The sequence below is a fragment of the Pavona decussata genome, unplaced genomic scaffold (genome assembly GCF_977016875.1).
Source record: "Pavona decussata unplaced genomic scaffold, jaPavDecu1.1 SCAFFOLD_37, whole genome shotgun sequence".
NCBI lineage: Eukaryota > Metazoa > Cnidaria > Anthozoa > Scleractinia > Agariciidae > Pavona > Pavona decussata.
The window spans coordinates 3,199,613-3,217,384 of NW_028145459.1; the positions used below are offsets into that span (position 1 = coordinate 3,199,613).

At 37.2% G+C, this 17,772-nt stretch overlaps 2 protein-coding genes across 2 annotated transcripts; one reads left to right on the forward strand and one right to left on the reverse strand.

Annotated features, from left to right (window-relative positions):
- Window positions 1–1,314: 1,314 nt before the first annotated feature.
- On the reverse strand, window positions 1,315–10,760 carry LOC146484070 (casein kinase II subunit beta). Its single transcript, XM_085105376.1, has 7 exons — window positions 10,651–10,760; window positions 10,284–10,416; window positions 8,768–8,870; window positions 8,029–8,144; window positions 7,503–7,578; window positions 6,516–6,705; window positions 1,315–2,494 (listed from the first exon to the last, which is right to left on the reverse strand). The coding sequence occupies exons 2-7, from the start codon at window positions 10,353–10,355 to the stop codon at window positions 2,380–2,382; spliced, it is 672 nt and encodes a 223-aa protein (XP_084961502.1). The 5' UTR covers window positions 10,356–10,416; window positions 10,651–10,760; the 3' UTR covers window positions 1,315–2,379.
- Window positions 10,761–10,881: 121 nt separating this feature from the next.
- Window positions 10,882–14,195, forward strand: LOC146484071 (DNA polymerase epsilon subunit 3-like). The gene is made up of 5 exons (XM_085105378.1): window positions 10,882–10,997; window positions 11,389–11,475; window positions 12,086–12,171; window positions 12,892–13,010; window positions 13,840–14,195. The coding sequence occupies exons 2-5, from the start codon at window positions 11,410–11,412 to the stop codon at window positions 14,055–14,057; spliced, it is 489 nt and encodes a 162-aa protein (XP_084961504.1). The 5' UTR covers window positions 10,882–10,997; window positions 11,389–11,409; the 3' UTR covers window positions 14,058–14,195.
- Window positions 14,196–17,772: the final 3,577 nt, after the last annotated feature.

A 17,772-nucleotide genomic window follows, 5' to 3' on the forward strand; every position in this document is an offset into this window, starting at 1 on the left:
TTGGACTGTTAGGATTAGCTGGTTAAACCTTTTAGCTTGGGGTTTCAAGCTGTTCTTATCATCGAACCAAAACAAATTTTTGAAAACCACATTCCATCAAAAACAGCCAGGTATACCCAAAAAATCAACCTAAAAAGTATTGTGAATGAATATACACCCAGAGCTTGTATTTGGAATATTTGCATTCAATTAACTTGGTCCCCTTGTAGACTCTCAAGTCTGCAAGGGAAGTCTATCTGGCCTTCACAAGCTGTTCTCTGAAATGAATCTGAAGTGCAATTTTTTATTTGAAGAATTAGCCAAACAATTGAAGGGCTGCCTGGAAAAAAGCCCTAAGTGACTTCTGATAAATAGCTAGATTCTCCTTCCAAATTGCCTTGTATTCGCTTGTGAAACAAAAGGAGAATTTGACCTTACATCAAAAGTCACTTAGGGCCTTATTCCACGCACCCCTTCAATTATGGTTAAGTAATGGCTGTAGCTATGTGCAAATTCTTGAAATAAATTTATAGTTTGATGAAAAAAAGCAAGATATTATGAGCAGCATTGGTACGTCACAAATGGCTCATCACCTACGCATGAAATTTAAAGCAAAACAGCCTGTTATAAATACTACAAGACAATATTTAATACAGTTGTAGCTTCTGAATGTCAAGAAACTTATCCTTCAATTTATACACACTGACCAACATGTCCATGCCTCAAAGCGAACCTACTTCTCAGTGTTTGGATATCTGATGAACACACTTTCTCGTGTTTGATATATACTTCAAAGGTGTCTCTCTATGTATGGAAGGGGTTACTCTTATTTCTGGAAACTTTTGTGGCGACTTGGAGAAGCGATACTTTTGCAAAAATTATTGTAAAATTTCCAGACTGAAACACTTCTTTCAGTTACACACCTGGGGTCCTCTTTAAGTTTCAGATCTAAAAATAGGCAGCTTAGTGAATAAGAATAAGCCAGTTTGTTTGCCCAATTCTGGCACTAAATGAGAGCCCTGGTCGTTGTAGATTATTGCAGTGTAAAAATCACCATAATGTGATGTAAATAATTTTTCAGCTAAAAGGTAGCAGTGCCATTATCTAGAAGAAAGATTCTCGCAGTTATCTATGCAACAGTCTGGTTTGCGTAGATAACTGCAAGGATCTTTCTATCTTTCATCTGCAGTGATTGCTTGATTCGTTTAAAATAGACTTGTGATGCATGAAAAGTGATTTACATTCATTTCCAGTAGTACAACTGAAAAGCCACTTGTACTGTAACATGACAAACAAACAGATACAACAGGAAACATCAAATGCAATCTGCACAACTACAGTACATAACTTTTATTTTATTACCATGTGCTTTGGCATTAATGTTAAAGAAACATAGACAAATGTTACTACGTAGCAAGCAAACTCAATTCTGGAGCTGTACAAAGCTACAAGCAGTAATAATTACAAATTATAACTAAACAGCTTTGATTTGAACAACCATTTTCGTGTGATGCACAAGAGTGCTTTAATTTTGCACACTTCTCAGTTAGGTGAGGTCAACTCACTCATGGCCCTAAGGGACGGTTCATTTCTTGGCTGAAGGGGTGGCCTTGATGACCCCCCTTATGAACAGAAGTCTCTGTTTTCACATGAACCCTCCCCCCTCAAATTCCACCATCCCACCCCACCTCATAAAAAAATGAACTGTCTTAAGACAGTCTCTTTTGTCAAATTCTAATTGGCTAACCAATGAATTCACGCCAGTGTACACATTACTAGAAGCTGTGTCACACTATATAGTGCATTGTGTAAGTTATAACCAAAAAAAGACCAAAAAAAATAAACTTTTCTGGCTGTAACACACTATTTCAATAACTTAAGAGAGTCCCAGAAGATTGCATGGGAAAGAGTTCTTTAATTAACAACGTGAAGTGGAGAAAGGTGTGATCAAAAAGAGTCAATTCTTAAAAAACAATAGCTACTTTTAATTAATTGTTCAAAAAAGTGTCTCAAGGCAAATTGTCTTTCATTGATAAACCGTTCTGCAAAAACACCATGCGATCTTGAATACTGACTGGGTGGATGGGCTTCTAAATGTTCTAATTCTAAATATAAAACAAAAAACCAACTGGGCGGACTGTTTATTAGTTCAAAATAAAACATCTATATAATTTAATTTCACAAATGTTTGAAGATGGCAATCACTTCATTGGGAGCATTGTATCTATATTAATTTAATGGCATGGAGCTGTAGATAACCACCAAAAACAGAAAATGTTATGGTCTATAGATGTAAAAGTATTAGTGCTATTATGCTTTTCATTGATTCCTCACTGAACATGATGCACCGTGAACAATGGAAAAAATGTAACACAAACAAGGTAGAAAAATAAATTGCTCTTATTTATAGTGGGGTTTGGTTGATCGTGGGCGGGCAGATGCAGATCGTCCTCTCTGTGCAGCAGCTTGTAACTGGATCTGATAAGCCATCGGATGAATTTTGAACCCAAATAATCTGCAAAATAAGTGGCACAATTGGGAGTTAATTTGTTTTCTAACAATGTTATCAGCGCAAGTTGCAAAGGAGGAAGCGCAGGATTATCTGCTTCTCACACTGGTCTAATATCAAAGCATGGGATTCTAAGTGCACTGCACCGGTGCTTAGGAAAGTTTCTACCCATTACATAATAATTATTTCATATGGTGATTGAACATCCACAGTTATAATCCATCAAATATTTTTGTTCGCGTGCGATTGGTCTAAAAGCCTCACGTGACCGAATATACCCCAGCTAAAACTGGATATCCGATGATACTCCCCAAGTGATATTCCCCAATTTCAAAAACTTCAAGGTGCGTCTTGTTTACAATTAAAACCAATGTCAAGATGGGGGAACAGTTTGCTTTTGTGACAGAACGAGAGATAAACCTGCTGGTCGATAAAGCAGTATCAGAAAACAACATACGCTCTAAACGTTTTTGACGGTAAACTGTTCTTTTAAAAACGAAATGTTCAAATACTCAAGATCGTTGCTACATGTTGCGAAAAATATTTGAAGGATAATAACCACAATAGCCTCCATTTGGCTTTAAAAATATGCTCAGATATTTGTCCTTGGACATTATCTGCTCCTCGAAGCTCACAGTTTTCCTCGAGCTTTGCTCTCGGAAAACTTTTCACTTCTCGGAACAGATAATGTCCGCGGAGAAATATTTGAGCATATTTTCGCGCCAAATGGAGGCTATTGTTTATATATCCTGTTTGGTCATATTTGTTTCAGGAATAATAACATTTTTTACAGTTTTTAACCATGCCTGCCTACAGCCTGGGACCTATTTTTAACTTTATTGGCAAGTTACATGACCATGACTGACAGACAGAAAAGACCCCAAAAAGATTACTGGTAAATGTACTAAAAGCTACTTAGTTGTGCCGCCAATGACATTTACAGTTTTTCTAACAATTATGGAATGAGATTAAACCCAAACAAAAGCAAAGAAATGACAATAAACTTTAATTATACATAACCATAATTTGATAACTAATCCTACTGTCATCGGTAACAACGCTATTGAGGGTGTTCCAAATTATAAACTACTAGGAGTAATTCTTGGCCCAAACCTTAAGTGGAATCCCATATTGAATACATTACTAAGAAAGCAAACAAGAGGCTTTTCTCACTAAGGATTCTTAAACATAGTGGTGCCTCACCTAGATCACTAGTTATTATATTCTGTTTGAATATGCTGTGACTGTTTGGCAGAATATTCCACATTGTGTTGGCACATACATTAGAAAATGTGCAGAAAAGAGCCATGAGTATTATTTTCCCCATGCATACCTATCAAGGGGCTCTGGCTGCTGCCAGCCTTACTACCCTAAAGGATAGAAGATCTGCCATATGTATCCAAAGGATGTAGCTAAAGGATGCTCCATGTCTTGTAATTTTTCTATGGAATTATTACATAGAAAAGTTAAAACACCCGGAGCATCCTTCGGCTTTTCTTTTACCCAGTGTAGAACCGATAGCCCCTAATATTACTAGAAATACGTGACTCGCAAAACCTCGCGAAGCTGGGGCTGGGTGGAAAGCCCTCTTTACACGTATTGTAGCATCAAACGAGGAGATTAAAAGGCGCATAAGATTTTTTTTTTATGAGCATAGTGTTTTCGTAGTTCCACGGGCTAGTTTGCGGTTGAAAATCTATTTCTGTCGCGACGTAATGTACAACGGGCGTGCAGCGCTGTCGTGTTCGATGAATTTATTTCCCATGGAAAATTATTTACCGCGGCCACAAAGCGTGTAATTTCTTTAATGCACTATTTCACAAAAAAAGATTTCTAAAAGAAAGGGAAAAGATTCTGGAGAGATAGTTCTGTATCCAGTGAATATTGATGAACATTGCAGTTGAAATTTGATCATGCACGCATATGTTTTTCGGTGTATGCAAATTTTGCTCCAGACAACGCCAGACAGTCTGACGTCATTGTGCGGACACCTTCAAAGATATAAACATATATCAACATATATAAATATATTTTTCGCTCGAATTCGCGCGGCTTAGCTCCGCTCGGGCCGGCTCGGCCCGACAAATTTATTAACCTCGCTACGCTCGGGCCTTCGGCCCTCGCTTCGTGAGGAATGATTTAAGATCCATGCATAAGCTTAGAAGTTTCTTGTATGGAGACCGGCAGAGGCACACAACACAGCATTCGCAGCAGTTTATTACATTTAAATATTAACTGTACATTGATTTATTTCATTATTATATTTTATTCCCTTGTTATTTTCATTGTGATTATGTTTTATATATTGTTATATTATATGTAATATATGGTTTCATTCTAGCCACTGTGATTTTACATTGTAAAATAGATGTATACATAGTTTCTATAATTTAGGTTGTATTGTAACTCTGTAATTTAGCCTTAAGGTGGATTTCCACTATCGCGCTGTTCAACTTTTTACGTTTATGCACGCCGCTCATACATCACTTCTTATTCTATTTACGTACGTAAAGCCAGCTAAATTCACGTCTGTACGCACGTAAAATTTACGCGACAGTGGAAATCCACCTTTAGTCATTGTTATTATTACTGTTATTCAATTAGATCAATTACGAGATGGCTTTAACTTTTGATGGATCTGAACTTGAACTTGTCCCCAGTGTTAAACTGCTGGGTCTTGAAATTGACTCTGAACTCTCATTTTATTCTCATGTTAAGAAACTATGTACAAAGCTGTCCCAGTGAATCCGAATATTACAAAAGATATCTTGCCTGCCTATTGTTTTATAACTCCATGATTAGATGGGTTTTGCATTATGTCAGCTCAATCTGGACTAGCTGTGACAAGGAGAATCTAGGTCGTGTTTTAAAGTTGCAGAAATGAGCAGCCAGGGTAATTTCCGAGGCTGACAATCAGGCGTCTAGAGTCAAGCTGTTAAATAGACTTCCTAAATGCTGTGTTACGTACAAATGTATCAAGGGTGAAGTACCCTTATATACTGAAGGCTCTTTAATACTCAATAGTCATCAACATAATCATGCTACAAGATATAGCAACACTAATTTTGTTTGTCCAAGATTTAATCCTATGACTGAAGGCGGTAGATCATTCGCAGTTACTACTTGTCAACTTTGGAACAGCTTAGGAATTCTGTGTCATTAGAATCTTTAAGAACAATTATAGAAACAACCTTTTTGATGTACAACAGAAACTACATCATTTTATAGTTTAACATCTGATTCATTATTTGCTCTCAAGTTATGTTTTATTTTTATTCATAATTCGTCTTCTTATCAGATGGATATATTTAGTTTTATTGATAGTCATGCTAGAATTTGACATACATTGTATTTTTATATAATTAGCTCTCACATTTCTATGTAGTACACTTCCTATTACATTGTATTTTAGTTTTGTAAGAATGTTTTAGATAGAGGGCCACAAGTTTATTAGTTACCTCAACTATTACGTGCCACCCTCTTTAAATAATTAAAAGTGTATTATTTATTATTATTATTATTGTTATTGAAAATCCAATTGCTATACTGTATGGAAGTCAAGGGTTTCATTTGTCAAATGGTTGACTAAATTCTAACCAAAAACAAGGATTTTTTTCTGTCAATTGGCATCCAATGATCAGAAATTTACCGAATGTAGCTGTCGCCATCAAATGACAAAGCCCTATCCCCAGTAAGCACCAGGGGACCTAAAGTACTTTGATTAGAGGTAAGGGTTATTCAAGTTGCATGTGAACATTGTGGAAAGAATGTACAGGCCTGAATATTTGAGATGTGTCAATGTTGTTGTTTTTGTGAATCTAGTAAAACAGGTCCACAAGGCAGTTGAACCTTAAGACTCAGTTTTTACTTCTGATAGAGACATCATTGGCAGCTTCGTAACACATGTCATGTTTAAAGATGGGATATTTCCCAGGCACAACAGAGACAAACCATCTCTGTTGTGGTGAATCTTGTCAGAGCACAACATTGCTGACTGTTTCCTGCTATAAAAGTAATTGCACTGTACCTTGGTACAAACTGGTTGGCTGGCCTCTTTGGTCTGTATTCAGGGTGTACCATGAACAACATGTGAGGAAAGCCTGTACCAAAGTATGCTCCATCTGTGTGGTGATGCCGTGACGACTTGGGTGTGTAAACATCCATGCACTTTGGACAGTACAGTTTGACCATAGCTTCCCCTGGCACATCAGATAAACCTGTACATAGACAAGAGAACGAAATCACATGGATGAGATCTGATGGCCTTCATGCACTCTTACAGCCAATCCACGTCAATCGTGACTGGTATTTTTGAAATTTGAATGGAGTTTTGAAATTTACACATGTCAGTTTTGAACATCGGCGGCGAGATTTCAGAGTGCCCGTAAAAATGTTCCTAGTTTATTGATGGTATAAAGCTATGGATGTTTATTTACATTACAGCATTAAGTATTTCAAGAATAACAATATAAATTCCCAAGTGTTTTGAATAATGCGCCTTTTTCGGAAAGATTTCCACAGAAATGTTTAACATTCCATTCAAATGCCAGACATTACAAAGAGAAATTCAAATGTTCATTTTATTCCCGGAAATACTGGTCTCGCGTGACGTGGATTGTCTGTAAAATGACGATAATACAAGAAGAGTCTATTTAGCAAGGTTACATTAATCTCTCAACCCAACATTGCAGTCCATTACACATGTCAGAGAAACTATTGAAGGTCAGGTTGAGGACACTGTTTATTGGCTCACACAAAGCAGCGCTGAGCCAAAACTGATGTCGATTTCACTGTTACTCTGATTTAGACAGTACAATTTTTGCTTATGACTATAACATGCGACTAGCTTATGCCACCACTTCACCGCCAATCGTGTCGTGTAAATCAGACCTACAACACCATCATGACAGATGGCCACGAGTCGAAAAATGTTGTAGCGATTTGAAACATGTTTTAAAATCCTACGACAATCGTAAGCATAGACAATGTCCAAGCTTCTGATACATGTACTTACCAATTGGCAAGACTGCCTGATTCTCACAGTAGACTCGACAACAGTGTCCAAAATCACCATTCTGGTACTTTTCAAGCTGAAAATGAAAATGAAGAGAGTTTAAAACTAAAAAGCTGGTAAAAATACAGTAACTTTCAACATCAAGTTCACTTAGATTTGCTGGTGTTTCCTCTGCCTCAGATTTCTATTGTTTTCCCTCTTCATCTGTTTCTTCTTTTGTGCCTCCCTTCTCTTGGCAGGGTGTTGAAGGCTTACAGAGAACGTTCACTACTTGTGAAAGCCAAGCTTGATCCTAAAACATGGTGATCTTAGCATGGACAGTAAATGCTTTCAAGAGTAATACATAACTACAGGAGGTGATGTTGTCAGTGCACACAAGCCTCCACAAAATTGCCCCCGGTAATCACTTATTAAAAAACAACTGATATATCATGGAAGCTGCAGTAAATGTAGATGGTTATGAAGTTTCCAAAACTGCCAGCATTTTTTCCATACAGAATCACAAGCAAGCACCAAAAACACTTACCATTTGTGCAAGGCCCCTGTTTGTTAATATGTAGCGGGCGTGAATCAGACCATATAGCATTTCAGCTGCTTGTTCAATTAGATCGCTCTGATTTGGGTTATCTTCTAGTTCATCATCTGCCAACAACATAAAAGAAAGTTTGTACATTTTTCTGCTCTGAGATGCTCTTCCCATCCCTTTCTCTCTCACTCTATAAAATCATGAATTGACCAAGCCACACTTATGCAGCACCATATTATTTTTCTATCTATTAAAGACAGCCAAGTTGGCCTCTCTTATAAGCCTGGTGGTTTCTTGAGGTCTTCTCACCATTATTGTAAATTGAATGCTTTCTTTTTTTTTCAGTAAGGCAAATAAATGATGATGATGATGATGATGAGGGGACGGGAAGACCCTGGGAACAGGGTTGATATAATGGATACAAGAATTAAGGAAATGATCACTCAAGATAATTCTCTTGATGTTGAAACAAATTCTCCCGACGAGAACCATGACAAAGATATCATAACAGTGAGGAGAACATGCATTAATACTGATAGTAGGGCTCAAAGGGTTGAAAACAATATCTTGTTCCAGTCTATAAACTAAGGAAGTACCGCCCTCCCTACCCAGAATGGTCACTTATCATCATATTCTTTATTTAAACCCGATGTCACATCGCTGAAAACAAAATAAAGGTCTTCCTTTGAGTCGTGTGAAAGAAAAAAGAAAAAACCAACAACATGAAACACTTTTGTACCTGGCTCCATATCAAGTATCATATCCAAGGCCTGTCTGTAATGTGGCACTTGCTCATTTAGTCCCGTTAAATTAAACTTGTCTTGAATATAGTCTTCATCGACCTTTCAACACAGAAAAGACAACTTCAGCAAACATATTAAAAAGCCAAATGCAATTTAAAGCAACAAAGAAGTGGTCCCTTGGAAAATTACAAATTTTCATTACAACAAATTTCCATTGCAACACCATGACAAATACAGCCAAACTTAGGATGAGTCCAAGCCATATCACGATGCAGGCCATGGTCACATTACATGGAAAAACTTTTAAGGACGGTGCCTACTAGTACCGAAGTATTTATGACTATGCGGGAAAAGCAGATCTTAGCAAGGGCTATGGAAACCCTAACAAAACGTTGGGGGTAACCATGCATTTTTTAGAGATAATTAAGCAAAAATTATTCAAAAAAGCAGTAAAATGCAAGCAATGTATGGCATTTTCTTCTAAATGTAAGCTTTACTATCTATGGAAAATGCATGCTTACCTCCAAGTTTCTATTTGGATACTAAAAGCACTTGCTAAGTTCTTCTTTCTTCTCATAGTTTTTAACCGCTCAAAACTATCCCTGTATTAGTAGGCATCACCCATAGGAAACCCGAGTATCACGAGATGCGCAGAACGTGTGCATAGTAACAATAGTAGGTACTGTCCTTAACAATAATTTTTACTGCAACATAGCCCATGGACAAATGTAAATGTGACAAGTTGTAGAGCAATGTGTTGCAAGTATTTAAGGACAGGTCAAAAACTTGCAATGTGTTGCCTCACAAATTGATCTTAATATTTTAAATTTTCAGCATGCTGCATTATGTGATAACTTTAAACGCAATGTTGTATTAAAAATAGTTCCCTGTAACACCAACTTAAGCTATGAAATATACTATGACCTATGTCTTGTTGCTAACCTGTTGGTAAATAACATTAAAATAAAATTATGCGAGCAAAGGAGGTTTTCTAAAATTGACAGACAACAAAAAAACTAACACTATCTCTTATTAGATGAAGGTTAGAACCTTGAATATTTTGATCCTAAAACCACTTATTTGTTATACAATTAAACAGCAATCTCATTATTCATAGCACATTGCTGTTTTGTAATGTGACCAGGCAGGCAAGAAAATGACACAATAATATTGAGATTCTTGTTATGTACCGCTGTTTTAGTTATTATTGCTCAATTAGCCAAAAATATTAATTTTATCTAAAACTACAATTTTTTAATATGTTGGGTAGTCAACTTTTAGAGGTCAAAGTTGCCGGTAAACTGAGCGCTTTTTGAGTCTACGATCGAAGGACTACGCCAAATCTTGATAATCTGCTCACATGTACAGCAACGCGGCCGGGCTTACACTTCAACTCATTTTGAGCCAAATGATAGCAAAAGTAGCGTTTTTCAAAAGACTGATATTAAAAAGGGTCTCTATTTGCGATCAAACCCTTGTTATTTCATACGGCTTTGCGTTGGTGATATGTACCTCGCAAAAGAACTCGTTGCCACGAAGACCACAAAACCAAGAAATCCAGGACACTTCTTCCGAACTACTCATAATTTGTGGCTGCCTTGCTTGAAATGGACGAAGGCAGCTGGCTGGTAATATCTGTAGAACGCTGAAACGATAAATGTTAAACAACATAAATCAATATTCGATGCTCGTGAAGCTGTTGCTATTATGTGTACAATATAAGGCTCAAGCTTTAAAAAGACTAATTGAGAAATTGTAAATATCAATGTGCGCTACTTCGATCCAAAATACACCCTTGATCCTTGAGTGCCCCAGGCTAGAACGGTTACTTAAACGCAGTACACAGCACAAAAATATTAACAGCGTCTTAATTCCTTACCTGGGGGAAACAGATCCTATAATTTAAGATGTAGGTCAAATCTCCAAACCCGAAGTGTTCCGAAAGATTGGTTGGATAGGTACAAGAACATGGAACCGTCTGGGTTGCTTCTACGCATACTCAATCAATCATCCGCTGGGAAACAAATAACAAACCGACGGCTCAATCCCTATTTTCGTTATAAAGGTATTTTCCATTGGTCAAAGTTTAAATCAATTAACCAATAGAATTCTCTGGTAGTTTTTACAGCAAACCGCGTGAGGAGAATGCTGGGAACTATTTCGCGGGAAAAGCGAAGGAGCGATCGACATCATCGACATCTTGTTTAGCTGAGTAGCAATTTCCAGGTTGGTTCCGTTAGGCGTATTTTTTAGAACTGATAGGGCATTAATTCAATTCTCTAGTCATAATGGTGATTTATAGATTTCGCTCGTCGTTAACGCGGTCTTCAATCATGTTGAGAATTGAAGGGCTATACTATGCTTGGAAAATTTAGCTTACTTAATTTATACACATTTTACTTTAGTCTTGTAATCTCATTAAACCTTTGTGCGAGGAAGCTATTTTTTTGACACCAACAACTCTTATTTTACTAATTTGCGACACGGAGAGGGGGGTGAGAGGAGGGTAGGGTGTTGGTATGCACACAGAATGGTTACAAAAAGTGATCTATACATAATACAAGTTGAAGTAACATACCATACAGGGCTGATTGAATTTTGATTGTATCATTAAAAGGAGGAGCAGGACATCAAATCCATGGCAGAAAAACCTGAAGATTTGAACCTTCCAAATGCTGTGATTTCACGTCTTGCTAAAGATGCGGTAAGGACGTTTTAATTACGTATTATCTGAATCTAAAGTTGAGTTACAAGCTGCTTTTAAGGGAGCTCTTGAAACGTTCTCTAACCTGTATATCATCATTATAAATATTGTTGTTATTATTGTTCAATATAGTCAACAGTGTCAAGTTGTTGGAAATAAAATTTGAATTCAATTGTGCACATTTTTGGGTTGGTATTTTTTTTTGTTTTCAATGTGTTATTTGGAAATGTCAAATTACATAATAATTTTTTTATTTCCAAGATATTTGAATAGCACCTTTTATATTAATAAGAAAAAAAAATTACAGAGTAATGTTTATGACTTATTATTTCCAGGGGCAAAATGGCATTGGCGCCACGATTCCTGTAGGAATTGAACGCCACATGTAAAAAATCTGGTGAATCTGAGCTAAAACATCAAAAAGTGATCTAAAGTGCATTGTAGCTTAGATAATTCTTCCAAGCCGTTCAATTTTATGAGACAGTGCCCAGTGTCCAACTGCGCAATATTTCCTCTTCTAGCCTTATATAATTTTCCCTGCCTCTAAAGTATAACAGTGGAGAAGCAGGTAGCATGCAAGACTGAGCGTTTAATTTTCTCTCCTTTCCAGCTTCCAGACAATGTAAATATTGCCAAAGAAGCTCGAACAGCCATAGGAAAAGCTGCCAGTGTGTTTGTTCTTTATGCTACATCATGGTATGTGTCGGTTGTGTGTTGTTCTATCAATTTTGAAATTACTGGTATAGTATGGTCAAACTTCCACTAAATCATGAGCCCCTATACAGTGTTCCAGTTAACTTTCAAAGTGAGGGTATCAATGAAGTATTTTGAGGGGTCAGAAGCAGTGATTCTCTCCAATATTTCTTCTTAAGTTTACCATTCATTTTGTTCGGTCAGGAAGCTAGCTTTCTCAGTTTTTTGACCTGAGACTCATCTTTTATCTGGAAAACCACTAGAGATGGGTTTATTTTCCAGAGAAATTGAAGATGTGGCAATTGCCAAATCATGATAAAACAATGGTCTTGAAATTGAAGTGACGGTTTACAAATTAATATAGAAGAAGTGTCAAGTACAAATTTATCAAACATTATAATATTATTTTATCTCTGGTCATCGTTACATTTTTTGCATTTTTTCTTAACATTATCATACCAGTTATTTTGAAACTTCTGCGCAACCCCATGGGGGTTCGATCAAAATTATACCCATCCTCCAAAATGCTGTTCAAATGCCCAACCCTTAGATAAGGCTTAGATTTTGTTTACATTTTAATTGGAGTCCCTACCTTTCTTAATTTTCATGGTTACTGATTACTGATGATTTATGTAGTTTTTTTCATTAGCAATGAAGACTATGAATACACTAATCTCTGTGCTGATACTAAACAGTTTGAATTTTCTTTCTTCCTCCACAAAGTGCAAACAACTTTGCTCAGAAAAATAAGAGGAAGACCTTGACAGCCTCTGATGTATTTGACGCCTTAGAAGAAATGGAGTTTGAACAGTTCATCAAACCTCTTAAGGAGAGTTTAGCATGTAAGTGTGATTACATTAATTTATATTAACCTGATAAATGCAAACAAGGCCGGAAGAGAGAAATATTCAAAAGTTTATGTTTGTATTTAAATACATGTATGAAATTTACAAAGTTTCCAGAAGAAGTTAAATGTTGTTAATTGTTGCAAAATCCACCAGTCATAGCATATGGTATCAACCTTTTGATCCTGTTAAACTTAACTCTTATGTTTTCTAAGATGTACGCTATGATCATTCATGGCACTGAAAAATGCTACCATTTGCTGAGTCTTGAGTTTCAAAGTCTTTTGTGTTATTAAAGTTACATGGAAGTTAGGAAAGAAATTACCATAACTTTTTTTAGAAAACAAGATGCCCAGCAGACAATAAATATTATAAAGTTTGTGTTTCCACAGTTTTTGCCCAATCAGAGCATTCATAGTTGATTACTTTATGGTATAAGAACGAATTCTGCTGTGATACAGAGTAGTTTTCTCTGGTTGTAGAACTATCATGTGGTGCTCAAGGATGCTTCCTTTTTCCGCTTTAAATCTTCCAAGATCAAGTCAAGACATTATCTTAACCAGTGTCTTGGCAAAGTCGCAAGATTCAGGGTTGTCGAAAGTAGCCAGCAGCTGGTGAATATCACTATCTACTTCATGATCTTGACCAGCAACTCTGCTGGGCCATTTGTCTCATTCTTTAAAAAAAGATGGCAAAATCAGCTGCCAACTCCAATCCCTCAATAAGGCCACCTACTTCGAACCTTTATGACAACCCTGCATGATTTGACATTCTAACACCCATATTTAATAACCTGCGTACTTGGCTGTTTCATTATAAAACGCAGTGTTCAAGAAAGAACAAAAAGGCAAGAAAGAAGCAGCGGCTGAGACCAAAAGGAAGAAGAGTGATACTGCCAGTGAACCTGAACCAGAATCAAAACGTCAAAAGACCGAAGAAAACAAGGAAGCGTCAGAAGAAAAAGAAGCTGATGAGAAAGAAATGGAAGACAATGAAGAAACGGAGGGGAAAGAAACTGATCAAGAAACAGAAAATATAGACTAGAAATATCATAAGATTTCAGGACACTTCCATTATGTAGTACAGTCAACTCTCACCTTGCAGACTCCTCACTATTATGGATACCCCAAGAAATTATACGGACAGCAGCTAAATCCCCAGGAAAATTAAATTACAGAATTTGTTTGACTGATATAAATTCCTGCCATTACCAACTCGCACTATTAGGACACTAACTTGCGGTCCCGAGGGTGTCCACAATAAAGGCAGTTGACTGTATTTATCAGAAACCTATGTGGGTTTCTTGTTTTGCGCAATTATTATATTGTTCACTGAAAATTCAAAGCTACAACATCCAGCAGGCATACATATACTCAACAGGGAAACCATCGTTCACTACTTAGACCTTAATAGCTAAGAAGACAGTCAAATGTGGCTTTGAAAGAGTCAGAGAAATTATGCAGTAAGTTAAATAGTAGAGCTTGGCTTTCTGATAAGAAACCAACCTGAGTGAAAAGCCTAGTCTTTGCCTCTAAAGATAGACCTACCAGTATCTGTTTCCTTGTGGAGATACTTTGGTCAAGTGGTTGGAATAAAGGTCTTTACGGCTTGATTGCACAATAATGTGTCTCTTCACGGTACTGTAAACAATTGCCAATAGACCCTTTGCATAAATGGCACCCAAATTTAAATAACAATACTTGATACATCCTAAGCCTCGTGTTGATGTTTCCAGACAAAGGATTTTTTACATGAATATGAGGCTTAGGACGTATAAAGTATTGTTATTCAAATTTAGGCGCCATTTATGCAAAGGGTCTATGAGTGAACTGTCAGAGAATTCCAGCAAAATGCTCATTTACAACCTTTGATGGACACAGCACTCCATTCCGGGGGACGTGTTGTTTCAGAAAATATCCGTACCCCCATCTCCACAATACTAAGTGGGTGGGTCTCGAAAGCCAAGTCCTTTTAAAAGGATGGTGTAAAGCTAAAATATTATATTGGAATTCCCAGATAGGTGGTTTGGGGGGGGGGGGGGGAGTATATAAACCAAAACTCCTTCAGTGGGAGTGGAATTGATATTTTCTAGAAAAACACAAAATTAATATACATTAGGTAAGGAAAGAGCACAAACATTTTTGGATCACTTATGCAGTGATGGACCACTAGCTCTGTTTCCTGGGTTCATCCTTCATCTTAGGGGCTGTTAATTATTTTTAGGTTAACATTAGACAAGTGCAAAATGTCACTTTTTTTTTAAAGTGAAAATAAAAAAATGCTGATTAGTTTCTTTCAACTTTGATTTTAATATCTGCAAGTCAAGTAATAAGCCTTAATTGGTTTGTATTGATTGCAAGAGATACGTTATTGTAGGTCCTGAAAATAAATAGTAAATGTGTTTTTGTGTGGTCATTTACTGTTAAACTAAGAAACCTATAAGCACTAAGAATTTTTTCTGGAATGTAAGTTCTGTGACCAGTAAGAGGGAGAGTCAAACTACAAGAAAAAAACAAAAATAATTACTGTTTTAGATAGCAGTTTTTTCCTTTTGTGTCTGATGGTTTTCCACCCAAACACAATAAACATTCCAAAAATATTTCTAGTATTCTTGGTTTTCTTAGTTTCACAGTAATGAGCACAATTCACAGTTCATGGTTTCTTGTCCACTCGTACACAGTACAAATTAACATCTGTGCCACAAGTAATCAAACCCTGTACATTGTCAAGCGGTCGAATGATGGGAATAAAGACATTTGAGCTGACAGATGTCCCTTTGTGTACTAAAAAAAATTAAGAAGGCAGTTTCAGGAGCATCTCACCCCTCCAGGCCACTACCAACAAATACACCCACCAAGGGATGAGTGGAAGGCAGAATTTCATAACGGAATTGATATCGCTCTAATCAAATCTCTTTTTTTGCATACTTCCCACCTCAACCATAATGTTCGGCTGAGTTCCAGAAAATATTCATACTCCCCCCAAGGAAGGTTTTTTCGTTTTACACCCCTCATTCCTCAAGAAATTCCAGTTTAGCTTCATACTTTGCTCTAAAATTTTGACTTGTAAGACCCCCCCTACCCCTAGGAATTTCTGATGACCTTCCAATGGGTGGGTATGGATTTTTTCTGGAACTGCACAATGAAGATTGCCATATTCCTTAAGATTTTACAGAACTCTACAGTACACTCCTTTCCCCCAGCCATTGTAGGTGCTGTTATCTTATTAAAGTGGGTAGGCATACATGACTTGTTGATCTTCAGTGCTATATTGGTGGGAGTCTTATCTCCCATTTGGTTCCACCTTTAGCTGGGCGGGTATTGAGGTGTAACCTGCGCAAGCAGACACCATTTCTGGCTGCTACAACAGAAACAAAACCGTGAAAAGGCGTCTGACCTCGCAGGCTAATCAAGGTGAGAGTTCAGACAAAAACAACCCATGACCCTCCAGGCTGGGGGGTGGGGGGTGGGGTTATTCTCCACCCCGTAAAAATATACTGTTACAGAAATGTCAACAGCATTGAGAATCAACTTAACAAAGGAAGCTCTGGCAGTACAACACCCCTTGGTGAAAGCCATGGAGAAGCCACGGGCCTGAATCACTTAGAGACCACTCCTACTATCTTGAATCTCTTGGTATCTTGACCAGAAACTCATTTTGGCTGGATACTGTTTGTAGAAATTTATTTTAGGCAGCCTAACTCATGCTGTCAAACAAGCTGCTGTTTCCCTTGAGTTGCTCTGATAGCAGGAGTCTACAAAGCCTGGGTAAACAGGCTGGGCACCACAAAATGACATCACTTTACTTAGACTAGAGAACACAGTGTTCCATTATCTTTTTAAGTCACCTTTTATAATTATTGCAACCAACTTTATATTTCTTTATTGAAAGACTGTTCAGTTTTTATCAAAGATGCTACTCTCCTTCCCCACTGGTAGTGGGGAGGGATTCCCATCTACTCTCCTCCAGCACGGAGAGGGTTGGTGGGAGGACTCCCTATCCAGTACTGAATTATTTTTGAAGCTTATGCAAAAAGGACAAAATTTTCAAGCAATTCAGTTCTTTCAGAAGTAATGGGCTCTTCTTAGGATATCGTTCGTATTATATTTACAGATCTTCTAAGGACTGTTTAATAATTACAATCTCTGCAACAGACAATGTGCGCCCTCCAAAGTAAATACTGAGCATTTGATGTCTACCTTTGTAAATAGATTGATATTTAAATATAACTTAGTATAGGTTAGTTAGGTTTTATCATGGTCCTTTTTGATTAGTTTATTAATATCTTATTATCATGTATAATTTTTAAGAAAGTGATTAAACGCCCCCAGCGTTTATTTAAAATTCAGCAGTTTTGACAATGCGATTTTCAGTCATTTTTCCAGGTTGATTTATTAAGAAAGAAATTGCGTCAATAATACAACACGAACACGGATACATTGCTATATTTTATTTCGCCGTGCAGCAACTATCCCACTGAGTTATGTTACGCCGTTGTTTTTCCTTTGGACGTTTATTAAAATACCAAAACAGCATACCGTACTTGGTATGACATGTCGTAACAGGGTTACTACTTACTTGCAACCGATCCTTGTGACCTCGACCCCTAAAACGCCAGGACCCCAATCAAACGCCGGGGCCCCGATCAAACGCGCCCGGCGTTTATTTAAAAATCCAGGCGTTTAACGAAGCCGGCGTTTAATCGGGGTCCGGCATTTAATTGAGAAAATACAGTATGTAGTTTTATCTTATGAGAAAT

Bases quoted from the DNA above. Each gene is read 5' to 3' on its own strand.
- LOC146484071 (XM_085105378.1), top strand. From the start codon at position 11,410: ATGGCAGAAAAACCTGAAGATTTGAACCTTCCAAATGCTGTGATTTCA. The intron at 11,476-12,085 runs GTAAGGACGTTT...TCTCCTTTCCAG, and splicing joins CACGTCTTGCTAAAGATGCG to CTTCCAGACAATGTAAATAT. The intron at 13,011-13,839 runs GTAAGTGTGATT...TATAAAACGCAG, and splicing joins TCTTAAGGAGAGTTTAGCAT to TGTTCAAGAAAGAACAAAAA.
- LOC146484070 (XM_085105376.1), bottom strand. From the start codon at position 10,355: ATGAGTAGTTCGGAAGAAGTGTCCTGGATTTCTTGGTTTTGTGGTCTT. The intron at 8,871-10,283 runs GTACATATCACC...CTGTGTTGAAAG, and splicing joins GCAACGAGTTCTTTTGCGAG to GTCGATGAAGACTATATTCA. The intron at 7,579-8,028 runs GTAAGTGTTTTT...TTTCATTTTCAG, and splicing joins ACAGGGGCCTTGCACAAATG to CTTGAAAAGTACCAGAATGG.